At 38.3% G+C, this 19,267-nt stretch overlaps 1 protein-coding gene across 26 annotated transcripts in view; it reads right to left on the minus strand.

The window, feature by feature from the left end:
* Positions 1–19,267, minus strand: part of DLG2 (discs large MAGUK scaffold protein 2) — a 1,065,252-nt gene that overhangs the window by 306,224 nt on the left and 739,761 nt on the right. For 25 of the 26 annotated variants that reach the window (XM_054813806.1, XM_054813780.1, XM_054813784.1 and 22 more), the window contains one exon: positions 2,016–2,152. In XM_054813806.1, the coding sequence (XP_054669781.1) occupies positions 2,016–2,152 (137 nt within the window). Of the gene's footprint in view, positions 1–2,015; positions 2,153–13,565; positions 13,621–14,101; positions 14,119–19,267 lie in introns of those variants that run through there. The other variant, XM_054813804.1, reaches the window with a different exon arrangement.

Raw genomic sequence — 19,267 nt, forward strand, 5'->3', positions numbered from 1 at the left:
TTTCACAAAGGAACATGAAGTAAATGCCATGAACTGACAGATACTTCACAAAGTAGAAGAGAAAAAATATTGAAGGTACACAAGTTATAAAGAAATAAGGGTGTCTTGTTTGAGAGAACCAGGAAACATGGTTGTAATCTGCACGAATTTTAAAAATAGATTTTGATCTTGTAAATTTATCTGCAAAAAATATAATGGTTAAAGTATACAAAGACTAGGATTTTCTTATACAACAGTGAAAAGCTTGCTCTGGAAGTACGTAACTAGTGGAGAGCAATATTATGACTGATTTTTTTTTGCCCATTTTACATGCAGTAATAAAAGGAGATGATGGTACGTCAAGAACTGGTCCGGACTGAAAGGAAAACAGTATAAAGATGTGACACCAAACACACTGATAATGACCTCTGCTCATTTTCAGAGGTCAGATTCAGGAATATAAACTTGTCACAATGAAGAAACATTTATATCTGACTGCAGTGAATCACAGGTTCAAGACTGAGAAGAGATGCTTATTAAATAAGTCCTATATAAATCAGGAAAGAATGAATTTATACATAGGGGTGTATAAAATAATTATTTTTTTAATTCAAATTCATCCTGATTAAATTACACTGGAGATGGTGAATGCAGGGGTCTTGCATCTGGTTTTTGGGGTTATTTTTGTATATATTATTCATTATCTCAAGTGATTTGGAAGAAATTAAGAGTAAGGTAATAAAAATTTACAGACGACACAAAAACTGTGAAGAATTCTCATCATGAAAAAAACTAACAGCTGAACACAAGCAGTTTTGCTACAAGGTGCAAAATAACAAAACAAGGCGCAAATACAAATATACATTTCTGTAGAAAACTGAGCCAAAATTACATTATACAACAGTAACTCAAATTTTACTGTGCTGAGAACCTGCAAAGAAGAAATGCCAAAGAAACTGTAAGTTGTAGTTTAATTTTGCTTTGATTTTGATAACACCATTTGTCCCTTAACCCTATCTATCCACTTGGGTTAATGAAAAAAAGTCAGTCACCAACCCCGCAACCAAGTGCCTTTCCAGTTCTGTTTAACACCCTGTATCAAATGAATGGTCATCTTCACATGTGACTGGAACACAGTGTCCTTAGCCAAATAAAGCAAACCTCAGTTAGGCACGGTTTTGCAGGCAGCAAAAAAAGGTGATGACAATTTTTTACTGCTTAGATATCACGTCACATAACAGAGCTACTGCAGTACATTTTTTCATGGCACTCACTCAAAAAATATTTCTCTACCTGCTGAAATCTATGCAGATGCATTGACATGAATACAACTTGACATAGATTAACTTCTGCTGATTCATCAGGGTCAGGATTTCTCCCTCAACAAAGAATTAAACAAACTCTGTGAGTGGGAAAGAATTATCTACAAGGAACAATGTACTAGCACTGCAAATATCAGAAAGAATTTCCTGAAGTGAGATCCATCAGAAAAATAAGTACACTTCCTCAAGGAAAAAGATGGAAAATGTATTTTTTTTTAAACATCTATATGGAACATATACGTAAAGCATTCCCACATGTACTGAAATGTAGGTGACAGTCCACTGACTGTGGGAACACATGACAGTTTAGTGCCATTTTTTCACATCTTTCAATTTTCTCAAAACAATCAGTAGAATCAGTACTGCCATAATGAACAGTTTGTCTAAAATCTTCCTTTAAAGTTTTCTGGTCCATTTTGACTTGTCACTGATGTGCATAATACTTTTATTCTCTTCTCAGTTAAAGGTTTGTCAAAGTAATGTAACCCATTGCCTTCTCTTCACAAAATGTCAATTTTCCAGAGTAATGATTTTTTAACTGCAGTCTCAGAAATATATATAACAAATGGCAAAAACTGAAGATGACAGAAATAGAACTCATAATTATTCTAGAAGTTGTAATGGTTACCTCCAGTCAGATGTATGGTGAATGAACGTCTTTACATGAAACAATTTTCAGCCAAATAAAATGTGATTTAAATTTGTCATACTTACCATAAGAAGTCTATCTCCAACCTGCAACCTCCCATCTTTTTGCGCAGCACCTCCATCAATAATCTTGGTGACATAAATGCTGTTGTCCCCAGGGATGTGTTGGTTTCCAACCCCGCCTGCAATACTGAATCCCAGACCTGGAGAAGATATGGAAAATGAAACATTAGTAATATGATACATAACATTAAAGAGGAATGCAAGAGTAGCATATATTTAATCTACTGTACAATTACAGTATTTTTTACAGAAATACAAATAACATAAGAGATATTTGTAGGGTAAATACTCTTTCATTTTCCCTAGAAGGTCAGGGACAGAAATAAATGAAGGAAATTCTTTGTCATGCACAATTATAGGAAGGTAGAGACAAAAAGAATTGAACCAGTGACGATTCTATACCCATGGCTTGTCCTCGTCAGGGGCCAGTGCAGCCTACGTCAAGAAGCTGTGGCACAACTTGCCATCACTAGTAATAAAACTCTGAAGCTTGGAGTTTATGTTGTTAAATAGTGGTATGAAACACATCACCACCTATCAGAACAAAATTAAAGGTATTCTGATTGTCCACACAATTTGAAAAATTCTTGGAGAGGAGTACTGCAGATTTTGCAAGCTTCTGTAGTACCACAGTGAAGGGTCTCCGAAAGTGAAAGATAAATGGTTTATATCTGCTTCACATATTTTTCTAGGACACAAATATCTTTGGCTATGGATACATGAAATGAGAATGCAATAGTCCTTTGTGCATATCTAACTTCTGTTCAGTAATCTGTGAAATTTATAGATAAACGCCCAAAGAGCCAAACTTTGGAACAATGTCAATAATACATGCCGATATGATTCAGGAAAAAGAAGGCAAAATAGATGTTGAGGGAAGAAAAAAAAGACAGTTTTACCCTCTTCCTACTTCTACTATCCTCCGACATATTGCATAAACAGACAAGTCATTGCTTTCATTTATAATAACGTTTTTATCTCTCAGTCAGAGAAAAGACAGGAACTACTATGCTTTGTTTCCATAAAAATCTACTTCATGGAGCTAATTTTTCATAGATCATATAGCTAATGGGAACTTCCAGCTGAACAAATAATCTGTTACTGACAATAACCTGCTTAGATTATTGCTTCAACCAGGCACTTCTCTTTTAGCTGTACAGAAAAAATAGTTATACCTATTTAGAGGATAATTGCTAGCTTTATCTATGAAATCTATGCTATTCAGTCATTCTTAAAACAAACTTGTTAGTAATAGCTGCAGTGTGAGCAGTAAAATGCAATAGTAAAAAATGAGTTGCCTAGAATTTAGCGTTTTATCGCAAACTCACCAGCCTGACTGCTTGGGCAATAAAACTTAAAGGAGGGCATATTTAATACAGACAGGCTTTTTTAGCAGCTGTATGAATACAGAAATAAGGTTTTTTGAGTGAATTAAATATATTTTATTTTTTTTTCTCACATTATTTTCATTTGATCATTACTTTAGCTTAAAAAAGATGTGAGGTCAGATACCATAATCGACTACTTAATGGATAGTGCCAAAATAGTAAATTACAAAAAGAAATCTCTGTATCTATATCTCAAATTGAAATACTACTTAATTAATTGACTACTAACAATACACATAAAGTTAATTCAGAAGTATGGGATAATTAAAATAAAGCTTTATTTAATTTCCAGCTAAAGCTGCTGATCACTGCTACTATTTATGCACTACTGCCAGGACAACTATAAGGATAAAAAGATTATGATTTCTTCAGCATGAAAGAATTTGTTCATTAGCCTGGGACTACTAACAAATAAGGAAAAAGATATTTTAAGAAAACTTCAAGAATGGAAATTTTCTTTAAAATATTAGTTGTGGACAAGGAAAAATGATTGAATAATATTCCTTGGTGACATAATTATCATCTTTTTGACCCAAAAATCATCTGAATACACTTCTACCAGTAAAATGAAGATCTGAGAGTATTCCAGAATGATGATGACAGCAAATGAGTGGGCTAGACTGCAGTCAGAGAGCCTTCTTCAGCTCCACTGCTCACCTAGGGCATGACCTTGGGAAGATCAGGTTATGGTATGCTTTGATCCTCTTCTCTCCCCCTTATTAACACTATGTGCTTGTAAAGGGCAAGGTCATTTCTGACCACACAGCCGGTCTGTATTTTGCACAAAGAGGTTCCTAATTCAGCCTGATCTTGCTGCCATATAAGCAAATAGTAGCAAAGACAATCCCCTCCATCTTCTGCAGCGCTGAGTGGAGTGCTGGTGTCTGCTGTTTGTTTACACGGTTGTATCACAACTGACATATGAACAGGCAAAACCAGAAAGGCGCTACCACAGTTTGCAATGATGAAAGGAGTAACTTTTTCTACTTCTCTAGTCTACATAAAATGTAGATGTGTTACAATGCATGAGGCTACATGGTGTTTGTAAGCAAGATCTGCCTTTGGGATCCAAAAAAACCAGCACTGAGTATAAAAAGGTGTAAAAGAGCAGAACAAGATGGGCAATACTGTGAGGAGGAAAGGGAGAGTGGGTAGGTGAGACAGCTGACGAACAGAGTGATTTTCCATGTCTTTCGTATCGATAATGATTTAGTTTCATTGCCTAATCACACTTGCCTTCTTTAAAAGATTTCTTCTTGGGAGTAACGGGGAATGGAACAATGCCCCATTTAATTTTACTGAAATTACTTTTGCTAATTGCTAGGGCACTAGGAAAGTATGGTACAATGAAGTTTTTGGGTAGGATTCATATGACCAAATGACATCAGACAACTATTCTAATCATTCATGCTACCTTTATAATCAATGAAAAATCATTAAGGGCTTTTAAAGCATGATTCATCTCATCTCAAAGAGACATCTGAAAGCGATGAGATGAATCACCCTCTTGGTTTCTGAAAGGCTGGGGGCTGGATGTGGGAAGAGGTGAGTGGGAAGATCAGTGCTATAAAAGTTCACAACCTGAGTTAGAGTCTCACCTCCATTTAGACTGAAGGTTTCTGTTTTAAGACCTCAGAAAGGTTTGTGCCTCCCTGGTGTGGATCCCTCTTGTCACTACCTACAAGGTTAGTCTCATATCAGATTCCTACTCTGTTTTAAGAACAGAGAATCACTGCAACATTTGGGAACACAGGCAGCAAGATATGTTTTCTAAACCTGGTCTTTTTTCATTGCTCCATTGAATTAAAAAAAACCCACACAAAATAAACCAGCATATTTTAAACCTTTTTCTTATTGACTCCTGTGGCTAGGAAAACATTGCCATCAGAACATAGAAGATCAGGAATTGCTTTGAGGAATGCCCTCCCTCTCGCTTCCTACTTTGCTCATGTGCAATCTGCTTCACAGCAAACCTCAGCTTGGACAGAGCACGCAATTTCCTCACTACAGGAATTAAATGGAGGATAGATTAAGAATGGAGATAAGGAAGATATTTTTTATAATGAGGGTGGTGAGGCACTGGGACAGGTTGCCCAGAGAAGTTGTGGATGCCCCCTCCCTGGAATTGTTCAAGGCCAGGCTGGATGGGGCTTTGGGCAACCTGGTCTAGTGGAGGGTGTCCCTGCCCATGGCAGGGGGGTTGGAACTAGATGATCTTTGAGGTCCCTTCCAACTCAAACCATTCTATGATTCTATGGTTCTATGAAGAAGAGAAGACTACTCCAAGAGGAAAAAGGAAAGAGAACTGGATTTAATACTGGTGTACACCCAAGTCAAGCTCAGCTTTGTTCAAAAGAGAACAGGCACGTATAAGATTGGGTCAATGTGTAAACTAGGGAAGATTAATCAAACTCTATTTCCTTCCATTCCCACTGGATAGGTGTTTGTAAAATTCATCTGCCTTTGGGTTCCACAAATGCTGATCACTGATCCTGTGGATAATACCGTGTAATAGTGGAACGAGACAGGAGACATTACTATTATCACAAAGAGGAAAAGAGACTAGGGAAAGAGCTATTCCATCAAAATTGGAAACTGTGGAAAAAGTGCTGATATTAACAATAGTCAAGGATATTTATTCATATCTTTTCCCTGGAATATCAGTAAACATTAAAATATTTGAAAAGGTAATGAAGCCGTAGAGAAAAAAAGTTGCAGCCAAAACAGCTCAAAAGCCTCCCAAGTCTCAGTCATAGCTATTTCAGAAAAAGATAACCAGTGACCATTTACATCTATTTTGCATTATTTCCTGCACCAGACACATGTTTTAAATGCATCACTATATTAGTAAAAACATATCTCCTATCTACATTTCTGGTAAATTAGGCATTGGAGGCTTCCTCTATGCTTAGTCCATCAATGATGTGATAACAATAAAATCACTGTTTAAGACACAGGGGATGAATCACACTGTGGGCATATCACTTTCCAGCAACCAAAGAAGGAGCCTAAAAGATCAACTGCAGCTAGATAATGTCAGCTTTCTAATAAGAAGTGAAGTTAAATGAAACTCTCACTCATAACCCTAATAGGGTTTTGCTACTATCCTACACAGAGAACCAACTTTATTTTAAGCCAGTAAACAGAATGAGGATTTTAGAGGGTAAATACAACATGAATTTCACAGTCCTAGCTGGGCCAAAGAAAGTAGAATTTAAATGACAGCCTTAAAATGTAATTAAGAAGTGTGTGATTTGCAGGTAGTTAACCAAACCAGTGTGCTCTGGAGACAAAAAAATTGCTGGATTCCTGGCTTTACCACAGCATGCCTTACCACCGACAAAGTGACCTGTTCGACAGAGTAACCTGGTGAAGTCACAAACTGCACAGGACTCATAATAGACATATTTGGCTAGAAACAAATGAAATATGAATGGAAATGTGCATGTAAGCACTAGAAGAAAGAAGAAAGCTTAGAGAAATTATGTGTATTGACAATACAGAATATTCCTAGCAGTAAAACTAAAAATGAGTCATTTCTGTCAAGCCTGGATAGAATGTCCGGACCTGTTAAGACCACAGCAAAGGTGTCTTGTGAGCAGAAGACCCTGTACCGTAACAGTGGGATGTTGGCAGCAAGATTACAGCAGGTGACATATGCCATTGTCTTGCCTGTAAAACCAACAGGAAAGCAGATTATAGCGATAGAGATATGTGTTCAGTAAATGAAGAAAAACAGGCAATGAGCAGCCACCTTGTCTCTTAGAGACTGAAGGAAGAAATATTCAATGTAAAGGACCACCCCATAACAACAGTGGATTCCTAGAGGGCATAAATCACCTGTCCAAAAATGGTTGCAATCAAGAAAATGTCAAGACATGTGGTAAACGTTCGATGTCTCATGTCCTTCGTGTCACACATGAGTGAGCCAGACCACCTCGGCACATGCATCCTGGGGCTTGTGAGGATGTGGGTGAAATGAAGAGAGAATGAGCATAACTGGGTAACTTCTTTGGAGATTTCATGAATAAATATCACTCTCCTTTCCCATATGATCTCCAATTCCTTTTTGCCACAATCATTTTCTACAGATGTGGAACCAACTGATTTGCTCCACAACACTATATGAACTCAGATTTTATGAAACTGTGTCAGGCAGCAAACCAAGATAGTACAACCGGAAAATACCCAGGGAACAACTCGCCCCACTGAGGACCTTCCCTATCACTGCGAGCCTGGCTGTGCTGTGAGACATGACTCATTGACCATGCTCCTGTGAGCAACCAGACAAGGCAATGAGGAACCCAAACTGAGGTAGGTCCTGCCTTTCCCTGGGCCAGCCACTTCTACAACATTCAATTACAAAAAATATATCTCAGTGTTATTTTATCGTTGAAATTACTGAAGCTTACAGAGGCAATATTTATATAATCTCTTTTTTCCTCCAAAAGGGAGAACACTATCATACTGATGAACTTATCAATGACATTAGAATCATAGAATCATAGAATCATAGGATGGTTTGGGTTGGAAGAGACCTTAAAGATCATTTAGTTCAACCCCCCTGCCATGGGCAGGGACACCCTCCACTAGACCACGTTGCCCAAAGCCCCATCCAACCTGGCCTTGAACACTGCCAGGGAGGGGGCATCCACAGCTTCTCTGGGCAACCTGTTGCAGTGTCTCACCACCCTCACAGGGAAGAATTTTTTCCTACTCTCTAATCTAAATCTCCCCTCCTTCAGTTTAAAGCCACTACCCCTTGTTCTGTCACTCCATGCCCTTGTAAACAGTGCCTCCCCAGATTTCTTGTAGGCCCCTTCAGGTACTGGAAGGCTGCTCTAAGGTCTCCCCAGAGCCTTCTCTTCTCCAGCACCCCAACTCTCTCAGCCTGTCTTCATAGGAGAGGTGCTCCAGCCCTCTCATTAGCTTTGTGGCCCTTCTCTGGACCCACTCTAACAGGTCCAAGTCTTATTTATGTTGATGTCCCCAGAGCCGGATGCAGTACTCCAGGTCGGGTCTCACGAGAGTGGAGTAGAGGGGCAGAATCCCCTCCCTCGACCTGCTGGTCACGCTGCTTTTGATGCAGCCCAGGATATGGTTGGTTTTCTGGGCTGCTAGCGCACACTGCCGGCTCATGTTGAGCTTCTCGTCCACCAACATCTTCACATCTTTCTCCTCAGGGTTGTTCTCAATCCATTCTCCACCGATCCTGTAGTCATGCTTGGGATTGCCCCAACCCATGTGCACTTGGCTTTGTTGAACTTCATGCGATTCACATGGGCCCACCTGTCAAACCCGTCAAGGTCCCTCTGGATGGCATCCCTTCCCTCCAGTTTGTCAACTGCACCACACAGCTTGGTGTCATCGGCAAACCTGCTGAGGGTGCACTCGATCCCACATCCCCCATCCCGTGTCACCAACAAAGATGTTAAACAGCACTGGTCCCAATACTGACCCCTGAGGAATGCCACTTGTCACTGATCTCCACTTGGACATTAACTTGACCACACCTCTTTGAGTGCGACCATCCAGCCAATTTCTTATCCACCGAGTGGTCCATCTGTCAAATCCATGTCTCTCCAATTTAAAGAGAAGGATGTCATGCGGGACAGTGTCAAATGCTTTGCACAAATCCAGGTAGATTGTCAAAGCTGGAGCTATGAAGTCCAATCCAGGTTTCTAATTAATCAAATTCCACTTGGAGGGAGGAAAGGAACATGGGTAATATAAAATGCTTTGACTGGTATCATTTGATTGACTTGTTTTGACAGGTACCACAGTTATATCTAGTGCTGTATGAATAAACAAACTGAAACAAGGTTAATTATAAACCGAAGAGCAGCATGGAATATCTCCCTCTGCCCCTTTTCTCAAGCCTCTAGTTGATAATTTTAGTTTTCCTGGAGGAGAGATATAGCACATATTAAAAAGTAGCACCCCACAGTTGTGGAAGTTTAATACACTTGTGTTGTTGGGTAGATTCAAATCTCAATTTATTTGAGTGAGTTCTTATAACAACTCCTAGTCCTGACTCATGTGACAGCTTATACCAGAAGGACTTATATGAATAAAATTTGACTACATTTTGTTCTGTGGATGAAAAAGACAGTCTAAAGTACAGTATGATTCATAAAACTTTAACTAATACTCATAACATACTTAAAAGCTGCCTACTTTCATTGCCATCTTTAATTACTGTTTCAGACCCTGTTCCCAGATCACTTCAGAGGGTTCTTTTCGTAACCAACAATTTGATAATAGCTCTGACCGGGAAAAAGGCCCAAGCCCCTACAAATCTAACTGCGCCTATCATTATCTAGCGTTTCTTTCTAATGGCCTTGGGTTAAAAATTTCAAGCATTTTCCTTATTGTTTTGACATTTTTTTACAGAAATATCTAGTGGTTTTGGTTATTTCCCAGTTGATGTCAGATAGAATAAAGATGATGTACAGTGCCACCAGGTAAGAAGAATATTCTCTGAAACCACCTTACACAAGGAGAAAATTATTGTCCCTTTCACACTGTGTGTCATTATATACTCATGCCTTCAGCTATTTATCCAGCAGTTGTTACACAGTTCCTTTGTTCTTGCCCACAGCCATTTTTATAGTTATTATTTTTATTAATCCCTACTGTCAGTGCATCACCTTTCCATACTACTGAACCAACAGAGATGCCCGATTTCCGTACAGCCTCTACTGGAGAGCACACTCAATACTTCCACACGGCCAGCACACTCATGAGAGAGGCTATGACTGGATACTGTTTGGCCATTGTGATTATACAGCAGACAAAGAAAATCCTTCCCTTGCAAACGAGCAACAGCACACTGATGCATCTCTCTGACGGACTGGACCCTGCCATAACCTCAGCGAGAGAGGACTTACAACTTTTCCGTATGGAGGCAGATTTTGGTTGGAGATTTTAAAAAGTAAACAGCAAAATTTTTCATCTTTCATCTGCCTTTAACTGCAAAAATTTTAAACACTGAAAATTCAAATTTTTGAAATACAATTCAATAAAAGTTAGTTCTAATTTTAAGTATTGTTAAATTAATAAAAAGAAAAAATAATTGAAATTTAAAACTATAGTAACACAATCTTGCTGTGCAGCTCAGTTCAGGAATCTGCAGAGGTCTGTTCTCACTGCTTGCTTGATGAGCGAGAGAACAGAGATAATGATATCACAGAAATTAAAATGTCTTCAATACACTGATGCCTATGTATATTCATACTACCCCAAACGGCTCTCTGAAGAACTAAAGGCTTGGAAGAATGGCGGCCAGCTAAAATTCAGCGGAGGAGAGGCTGTGGTAGTAGCTGCTGGCTGGTGAGCCAGGAGGCAGTGCTGCAGGCTGCTCTCCATATCTTTGATTGAGAATACCTAAGCAGGGTTGCAGTCTCCAAATTTTACAAACTGCTATCCATACCATCAGGAAGCATATGTAATTTTAAAATTTGGCTACCACACTGCTACCTACAGCTCCTTACAGCTGTTCCAAAAGAGCTATGTGCTGGGATGTTCCAGAAAGCTCCCTGCCTAACATTGCTTTCTGCAAGCTTGCCCTTCTGCTGGAGACAGGGGAATGCAACAGGTTACATCTTTCCTTTGGATGCAAGGGGTTCATCAACATCATCTAAGACCCACAAAGGTCAGAAACGCAGAAAAGTCCACAATATGGAAAAAAGTCTTCTGGATATTTCAAGGATTTTTTTTGCCAAGTTACTCTGCTCTGGCCTCAGAAGCAAATTTAACCAACTACAGCTCTTTTCCAACTGCTTTTTCATTCTTTTGGGCATCGAAATCAAACTTTGCAGTCAAATCTATTGGATTACAAGAAGAAAGAAGGGAATCTCTTCTCAGGACACAGGGTTATAAACCCTGGCTTAAAAAAAAAAGTTTACATTTCCAGCCAGAGAGGAGACAATGGGAAAGTGAGATTATGGAGTAAATATTAACATACCTGCAAGGCAGAGAGTGCATGTTTAAAAACAATGGTGCTGTAGGTACAGTAGATAAAGCATTGGATTTACATTATCATAGAAGTAAAGCTAATCTTTCTGTAATCTTTAATAAAGCCTTGAAAGCACATCTTGTTAAATTACACTGCTATTTGTAGAAATTTGTAAAAAAATCCTCTAACACACAAATGAAAACAATCCCTTCTTTTCCATTCAGTTTTACAGTTAGTTTTTCCCATTATGAATTTTTTGCTGTATGTATTTATCCCTAAAGATATATTCCCTTTGGATGCAGCTGAAAAGAAAGAAAACAGCAAGCTAGGAAAATACACTTAGAGCCTCATTAGAAGTTGTGTTTATTCTATATTTTTACATTTATTCAAATTAATTAGGAATAAATTTCCCAGAAAGCACAGACAATGAGCAGTGGCCTAATTGCACAACAGGAATTCTCAAGAATACATTAAAATTTGTCTTGAAAAGAGAAGGCAGTATTCCTAATTATTCACAATAAGCTGATTTTTAAAGCATTAATGAGGATTCAAGTTCACTGAAAATCATATTAAATCACACTGTCACAATTTTAGTAGCATAAAAGTGCAAGAAAGAGAAATTCTTTATTTTTTGACATATATTGACACTCCCAGAATTACAGTAAGCAGTTCAGTTTTTTTAGGAAAAGCCGCATGATACACCAAGTCTAAACTTTTCATGTTAAAACCAGTCGAATTATGTTTTTAATAAAGTGAAGAATAGTGATGTAAAGCAGATAAATCAAAGATCTGCCACTTAGGAACAGGATTAACTGCTTACACTTTGATTTTTTGAAATATCTTTTCTCTTCTCACATTTCCATGCCAGGTTTGCATGCGGCTACACTGAAGCTGCGTGTGCATGATGACTTCCTGTTCACGCAGGAAGTTTTTGCATATTTTTGGTGCACCCACAAGGATAAATAATCCTCAGATCCAGAGTCACTGAACATCAGAATATTTGATTAGCTTAGACATCATCTGGCTCTGGCTGCCTGTGTGATAGGATCATTTACTTCTTGCAGGGAATAACGTTAAACACAACGTGACAGTATAGCTGAAGGTGATCTGACTGGACTGTTAAAGACTACCCTTTTTTTCTGCATTAGCAGCATTTTTCCTAGCAAGAGGTTTTGGGTTATTTGGGGATTTTTTTTGTCCCATCCTCACTCCTGTCCTTTCATTCACTTGGGCAAAAATCAACTGGTCTATGTGTGACTACAGATGCAGAAGACATCCCTGGAAGTGTTCAAGGTCTGGATCAATAGGACTTTGAGCAACCTAATCTAGTGGAGGGTGTCCCTGCCCGTGGCAGGGAGGTTGGAGTAGATGATCTTTAAAGGTCCCTTCCAACCCAACTCATTCGATGATTCCACGATTCTAAGCACTCAGTTGTCCTAATTAGCAGCAAAAGGCAGGTGGAGAGTTGCAGGGTGCATTTTTCAGGTTGTCACATGCTGATCTAAAGCCTCTCTACTGCCAAAAGAGACAATTCCTCTTTCCTCCCTGCCTTTGGCCACACTTTCCCACTGCCTGCCTTGTATTAGCCATGAAAATTTTCTAGCCAAATGGATTGGCAAGCTGAAAATGGCATGAAAACCAAAACAGATTAGTCTGAATCACAGACCAGGTGCATATTCACCAGAATCTACAGAGATGGCAGCAATATGAGCAGGCAGATGAGGATGGTGTCGGGTCCATGAGTCCTCTTTGCTGGCAGCACAGTTTTCTACAAGGTATTTTATTACAGAGTTGTGACTCCTATGAACAGCACTGCAATGTTATCACTGCTGCTCAGCAAACTCAACTTAGGGGATGTAGTAAGAAGGAAAGATGAAGGGACAGGAGCAAGTAGCTGGAGCGGGTAGGATAGAAATGGCTATTTAGGCTAGCAATGCACCTGAAAAAAATCAGTAAAAACAAATGAAGCCTACTGGGAGGAAAGGGAACAATAAGGTTGCTCTCATAAGTTTAAGAGAGAGAGAGCAGTTAGCAATCATAGGTTTGTAATGCTCCTGAGAGCTAAGACAAATCTGATACTGCTATAGGGGAAGAAAACAGTGTAATAATAATGCTTATTCAATATTTCTCAAATTTTTGCTCTGGCAGATACACTTGTACTATGAACCTTTCCTGATTAGAGAATGAAATATCAAAACTTTAACTCACCCTTTCAAGAGAAGCGCTGGACTTGAGAACGTTGGATTTAACCACCTTTGGCTGCCTTGTGAGAACATTTAATTCAGAGAGTAGGTATGCACAAGGGTTGAAAGCAGCGGGAAAGCAAATTATCTCTACTGTCCCTTTTTTTTTTTTTCCTAACACAAGTTTTTAAGGCAATTAACCTCATTACCGTAATTATACTTTTGTATCTGTATTTATTTTAACTGTGTCCCCCATTAAAAATGCCATTTTCCCTTAATATGTAACCAATAATCAACTCTCTAAGGTTTTCATTTTGAGAAGTATCTAGAAATGGGATCAACATGACAGAGCTTGATGTCACTGGTGTAAAACTGAGAGAAGTCCCCTTTCCCTGACCATCTCGTCTCTTTACCAGACAATTCAGACAAAATCTTGAAGGTTTTTTTCCCTTTCACCCACTACACATGCTCTTAAATTTCACTTGACCCTATTTAATTCCTGGTGCATCCCACAGAAATTCAGACTTGTAACTTTTGGACCAAGAAACGAAAATAACATACCATGGCTTCTCTGCAGTGCTGAGAGACAAGCAGGCAGTTACAGAAACCTGGAATGACTGCACTGAGAAGATCCAAATAATACGCTATTTGTTTTACGTTATATATTAACTCAGGTTCAAATGCCGAAATATGGTTCACTTCCCATGCACGAAGTACACCAGTTGTTTCAGGCGTTGGAACCAAATTTATGCTGACAGTTGATCATACTTTGTCATTAACAAATAGTACGTACATAATTTTCTGCACAAAATACTATAATTACTGACAGCAGCACAAGTTATTTCATCTCCTAATAACATAAATGAAAAGCATTTGATCCTGTAGATGTGCACATCAAGATCTGTTTTAACGTCGTTAGTACTTCTTGATGTGATGTTAATTTTTTAAGTCATGGTGCTATGTAAAGCTGTGCTTTTCCTGCCATTTTTTCCAATCAAGATTCATTCTTGAAACCTACAGACATGACACAGGAGATAACTATTCTAGTTAATGAACAAATGCTATTTGCTTTGTATAACATTAAGTGATATATCTTTAACTGAGTACAGCTGGGTCACTGCTTTCTAAGTTGAATGGCTCTTCTAGACGAATATTTAATAATTTGCCACCAATAAAAGGGAGACAGAAGGAGCAGTCTGTCAGTTTGGGATCTGTTTAACAACCATAAATGTCAGGGAGAGACTCATCAGTTTCTTTTGTTCATCCTCCATCTGATGAGGGGAATTTAGCATTTATCTTCTTATCCCTGTTGCAAAGCTGAACAGAAATACTTTCTTGAAAAGCTCTCTGCCAATTATGTTGAAGCTTGAAAATACAAAATGAAATCAAAGTTCATCTTGTAGCCTCTTATCTATTTGCAATCAACCCATAAATAATCTGTCATCCATTCAGTTACTTCCTTCTTAAAAAATACAGAGAGAAATCAAGACACAAATTTACAAGTAATTTTGGTTTTTATGTAAGGAGATTTACAGAGGCCTGATGTTAAAAGTTTACAAGTATATAAATGATACAGAGAAAGAAAAGAGATGGTGCTTACTGAACTGTAGTAATAAGGTGAAGACACTCTGAAAATGGATTCATGAGTCATTGCACTTTGCTTTGACTCTTTTTGTCTGTCTTTGGTCCCTTAGTTCAGTTCACTGATGATGCTTCCTTGCAATACTCCATGAAACAAAGTGAAACAGAAGTGTTTTATTGTCCAGTGAGAGGCACCCTATACTCTCACAGAGTAAAATGAGTAAAATCAGACACTTGTGACTTCTCAGAAATTATGCTATATATTTGCTAAGGGAATTGTACTCTAGTATATATAACTAGAAAGGTAATGTGAACCCATATTTGAAGCCTGCATTCAGAAATACAGATTTTTTTCAGACTGGTCTCAGACCATGAAAGATTTTCTAAAAACTTGTGCTTAGCAGCGGTGAGACTCAGCCTATAACACTTAAATGTGATTGTTTCAGGCTGGGTTACACTATGGATTTTCTCTCAGTGTTTCCCTAATATTTGTCATCAGGGCTCTTCGTGAGATATACTATAATATAAGACCCTGCTATTAGTCCCTTGAGGGGTTCTATGTAGGAAGGGTATTAACATGGTCTTTCCATCAGTTATTTCAGTTAATAACAATCCTTGAACTTCCTGCAATGCCAGAGGTAGGGTGTAGATCTCAGTAATCGGGAATGAGGTACATAGCATTCCTAACAAAAAGTGAAACCCTAGGGGAAAGAATGAAGGGACTAATGCGTTGATTTATTCCCAGACCACTTCTGGGCCTCCTCTTGGAAATTTTAGGCAGCTATTTAGATGAAAAGATTCATCCCAGTGCAACCCACAAATGTAGAACCCAAACCCTAGAAGACCGATTGTAGGTGTAATGAAACCCAGCTCTGCCTAGAGCTGGACAAAATGTTTTATATGAAGTCAAGACTTAGTATTAAAAGCCTTAGTGCAGTGCAAAGCAAAGGAGTCTTGACCAGCCTCCAAATACTGAAACCTGCTGTGGGAACAGCCTTTGGTGAAGAACCAGCCACCCATCTGACTAAATTATTCCTCAAGAGCACAATCCTGGCTTGAACAACCAAAAAGTTGAAAAGTCAGAGAAATCTTAACTACATATGAATGAACATTAATACCGTGAATATTCATTAATATTTTCACACGTGGAGGTTTCTTTTCTAAAAATGTTTTATCCCTCCTAGTCACAATTAAAGCAAAAAAGAGGGGAATCAAAAATATTAAATTACTGTTGAGGACAACCAAAGGAAACGTTCGTAGTTTTTGTCTGGAAGACATCCTCCTTATTTCTGCAGGTGCAGGACTTAAATAGCCCTCGGCCTACTGTTTGTTTTCATCCTGCAGTGAAATGAGAAAATTTTGTTGTGGTCACTGAATCTTGAGGCTGGATGAAACTCCATGGATCATTTACTCTATCTTCTCCACCTGAGAGAGAACCAACTATAGTTGCATCATGGCTAACAAATGGCTGTCTGGTGCACCTAGATATTTCCAGTGCTACAGACCTGGTGACCTGCCTGGTAATCTATCACATCACAGTCCAAATCCTGCTTATCATAATTTGTCTATCAGATTCGGTTCCACAGCCTCCCTAGGGGGCATGCAGAGCAAGCTCACTCTTCAAAGATGTGCTGCAAGGCAAGAAGATTGTTACCAGGGGCCCATGAACCCCCTCTAAGTCTTTGGTATTTCAGATAAATGACTTCAGATCACTCATCCTTTCCTTGTAGGACAGGCTTTCTAAATCTCTGATCATTTTTACTGCTTTCCCCTGGAGTCCCTCCAACTGGCCTACACCCTTCTTGAAGTGGAAGCTCAAAGCTTTACCTGTGAAGGATGAAAGGATTGCTCATATGTCTTATAAACCATACCTCAATTTATAAATCCCAATATAGCGTTTGAATGTTTCATCACAGCATGATATGTAAAAGATGCTACAGCTAACACAGTTCTACACACTCTTCTACAGGATTCTTTTCCTGACAGTTTTCTGTTAAGCACCACTTAGCAGATTATTTGTTTATTTCTGCTGAAAGCACCTTGCAGTTAGAATAATAGAATGGTTTGGGTTGCCATTTTTTGGTTTTTTTTCAGATCACTTTCAGTGTTAAACCCTCCCAGCACATGGTGTCATCTGAGGAAAATGTGAAAAAGAGTTGCAGAAGAGGAGTATGGCATCCTCTGGTAATTAATACTCTTCAGAATTTTTCTAGACGATTATAAAGAGAAAGCACCTATCATCTCAACATCTCTCTGTAACTATAAAGTACATCTCTAAACTACAATTATTTTCCCTGCATTACGGAGGGGATGTAATTTGCTGTAACAGTACTTAAATGTATTATTTAAAAATAACTTTCAGAAATTTTGGCTTTGGCATTTGATAATCATTAGAATTTAGAAATTATACACATACAACCTACAGACTAAGGATAAGATTTACTCCTAGCCTAATTTACACTGAGTTCATTATCCAATTACAGTATATAAAATGTAAATGTGCCTACACTAAACAACTTCACTAAATTATTTGCTATAATTTTATGTTTCCTCATTTCAGGTCTCTCTGTTTGTTGGAGTGACTAGTATGTCTTCCTATTAATTTCACAAGACATCCTACACATTGTTTTGCACAAGAAACAAAAAAAACAAAAAACGCAGAACATAGTGTATGGAAAAATTATTATTTGCAAAATATCACTTTCCAAAATAAAATCTTCAAGCATGCCTTGAGGATGTTGTTCTTTTAGATTATGAAACGTATCTTTTATCATATCCTAAAGACTTTTTCTGTCATTATATCCTTTTTAAAATTTCATTCATCTCTAAGATCTTGCGTTGCAACTGTTTCTTCCTATCAAAGACAATGACTGGACAAATTTCTTTCTAAAGAATCCAAGAGCAGGTTTCCTATTTGTTCATATAAATCACAACTGAAAATTCAGAAGCTAACATCCCGGGTACTGAACACAGGGCTTTGTGCTCTTGCAATCCTTTGGTATACTAGCTAGTGTTTCTGGTTTCACAGGAGGTTCCCTCCACAGATATAATTTGCTTTTTTCCAGCATTTGTTTCAGAATCGAGATACTAAAGACATAAGCATTAAGATACCTCCTTGTCTTTCTCATCTATATAAAGTCAGACAAAAATGTACTCTGGATGAGGTCACAGGAATTTTTTCATCTACCAAGCACACCAAATGCTTCATGTTGAGAAAAACATATCGCCTTACCATTGTCCCAGGTGGCCGAATTTCTGAATGAAAAAATCTTAAATGAGTCTGTGCAAGCAAAGAAGAAGAACTGATACTCTCTCACAAATCATATAGCTTTACTGTTGACTTGAAAGAAGAGTTGAAGAGCCGTCTATGTGTCAGGGAGCGCAAGTCTTTGGCACAGCAAGATTATACTTTGCTTCTGCAAGAAGCTTGATCTCACTGTGCCTGCAATACAGGAGCCTCTGCTACGAGTCCAAATCAGCTGCCCTTTGTACGTATCACTGATGCGACACATGCAGTACCAGAATTTTTGTGCACTGGCATCCCAGAGCCTGGACTTCTTGGTCTTATATCTAAGGTGGCACAATTAGAAACTATGGTCATCTGCACAGACTATTTGTTTCATGGCAAATGGCAAATCTTCTTCCATCTAAACTCCAAGAGCAAAGCTGCCATTTGTAGGAATACTAATATAATATTTAAAGAAACAAAACCAAATCCTAAGTGATGAAGAAAAAGCAGTTTTCCAAAGCTGTTGGACAAATTATCTAAAATAATAAATGGTAAGTTAAAGGTAAAATACTATAGGGAAATTTCTTTTTGCCAAGTGTTGAGATCTAGTTACGACTTTTTAGGCTAAGTCATCTAAAAAGAACCCAAGCTGCACTCTTTCTTTTGTTTTCATTAAGGCTAACTCCAATTTTAGCTAAACTTTGGAATACTGAAAGCAAAATGAGGATGACAGACCTGCAGAAAGAACTAGGATGTAGTATTGGAAATGGTCAGATGAATGACTATTTGCAATTAATCACTTTGGTGTCTTGCTTCTGACTAAGCCAGCTATTCACTTTAGGTGTTCAGAGATGCTTTAATGTAACTCCTTCCTTTTTTTCAACTACTGGAAACAAAAGAGTAATATTGACAATCAT

Source organism: Grus americana, chromosome 1 (assembly GCF_028858705.1).
Source record: "Grus americana isolate bGruAme1 chromosome 1, bGruAme1.mat, whole genome shotgun sequence".
Lineage (NCBI taxonomy): Eukaryota > Metazoa > Chordata > Aves > Gruiformes > Gruidae > Grus > Grus americana.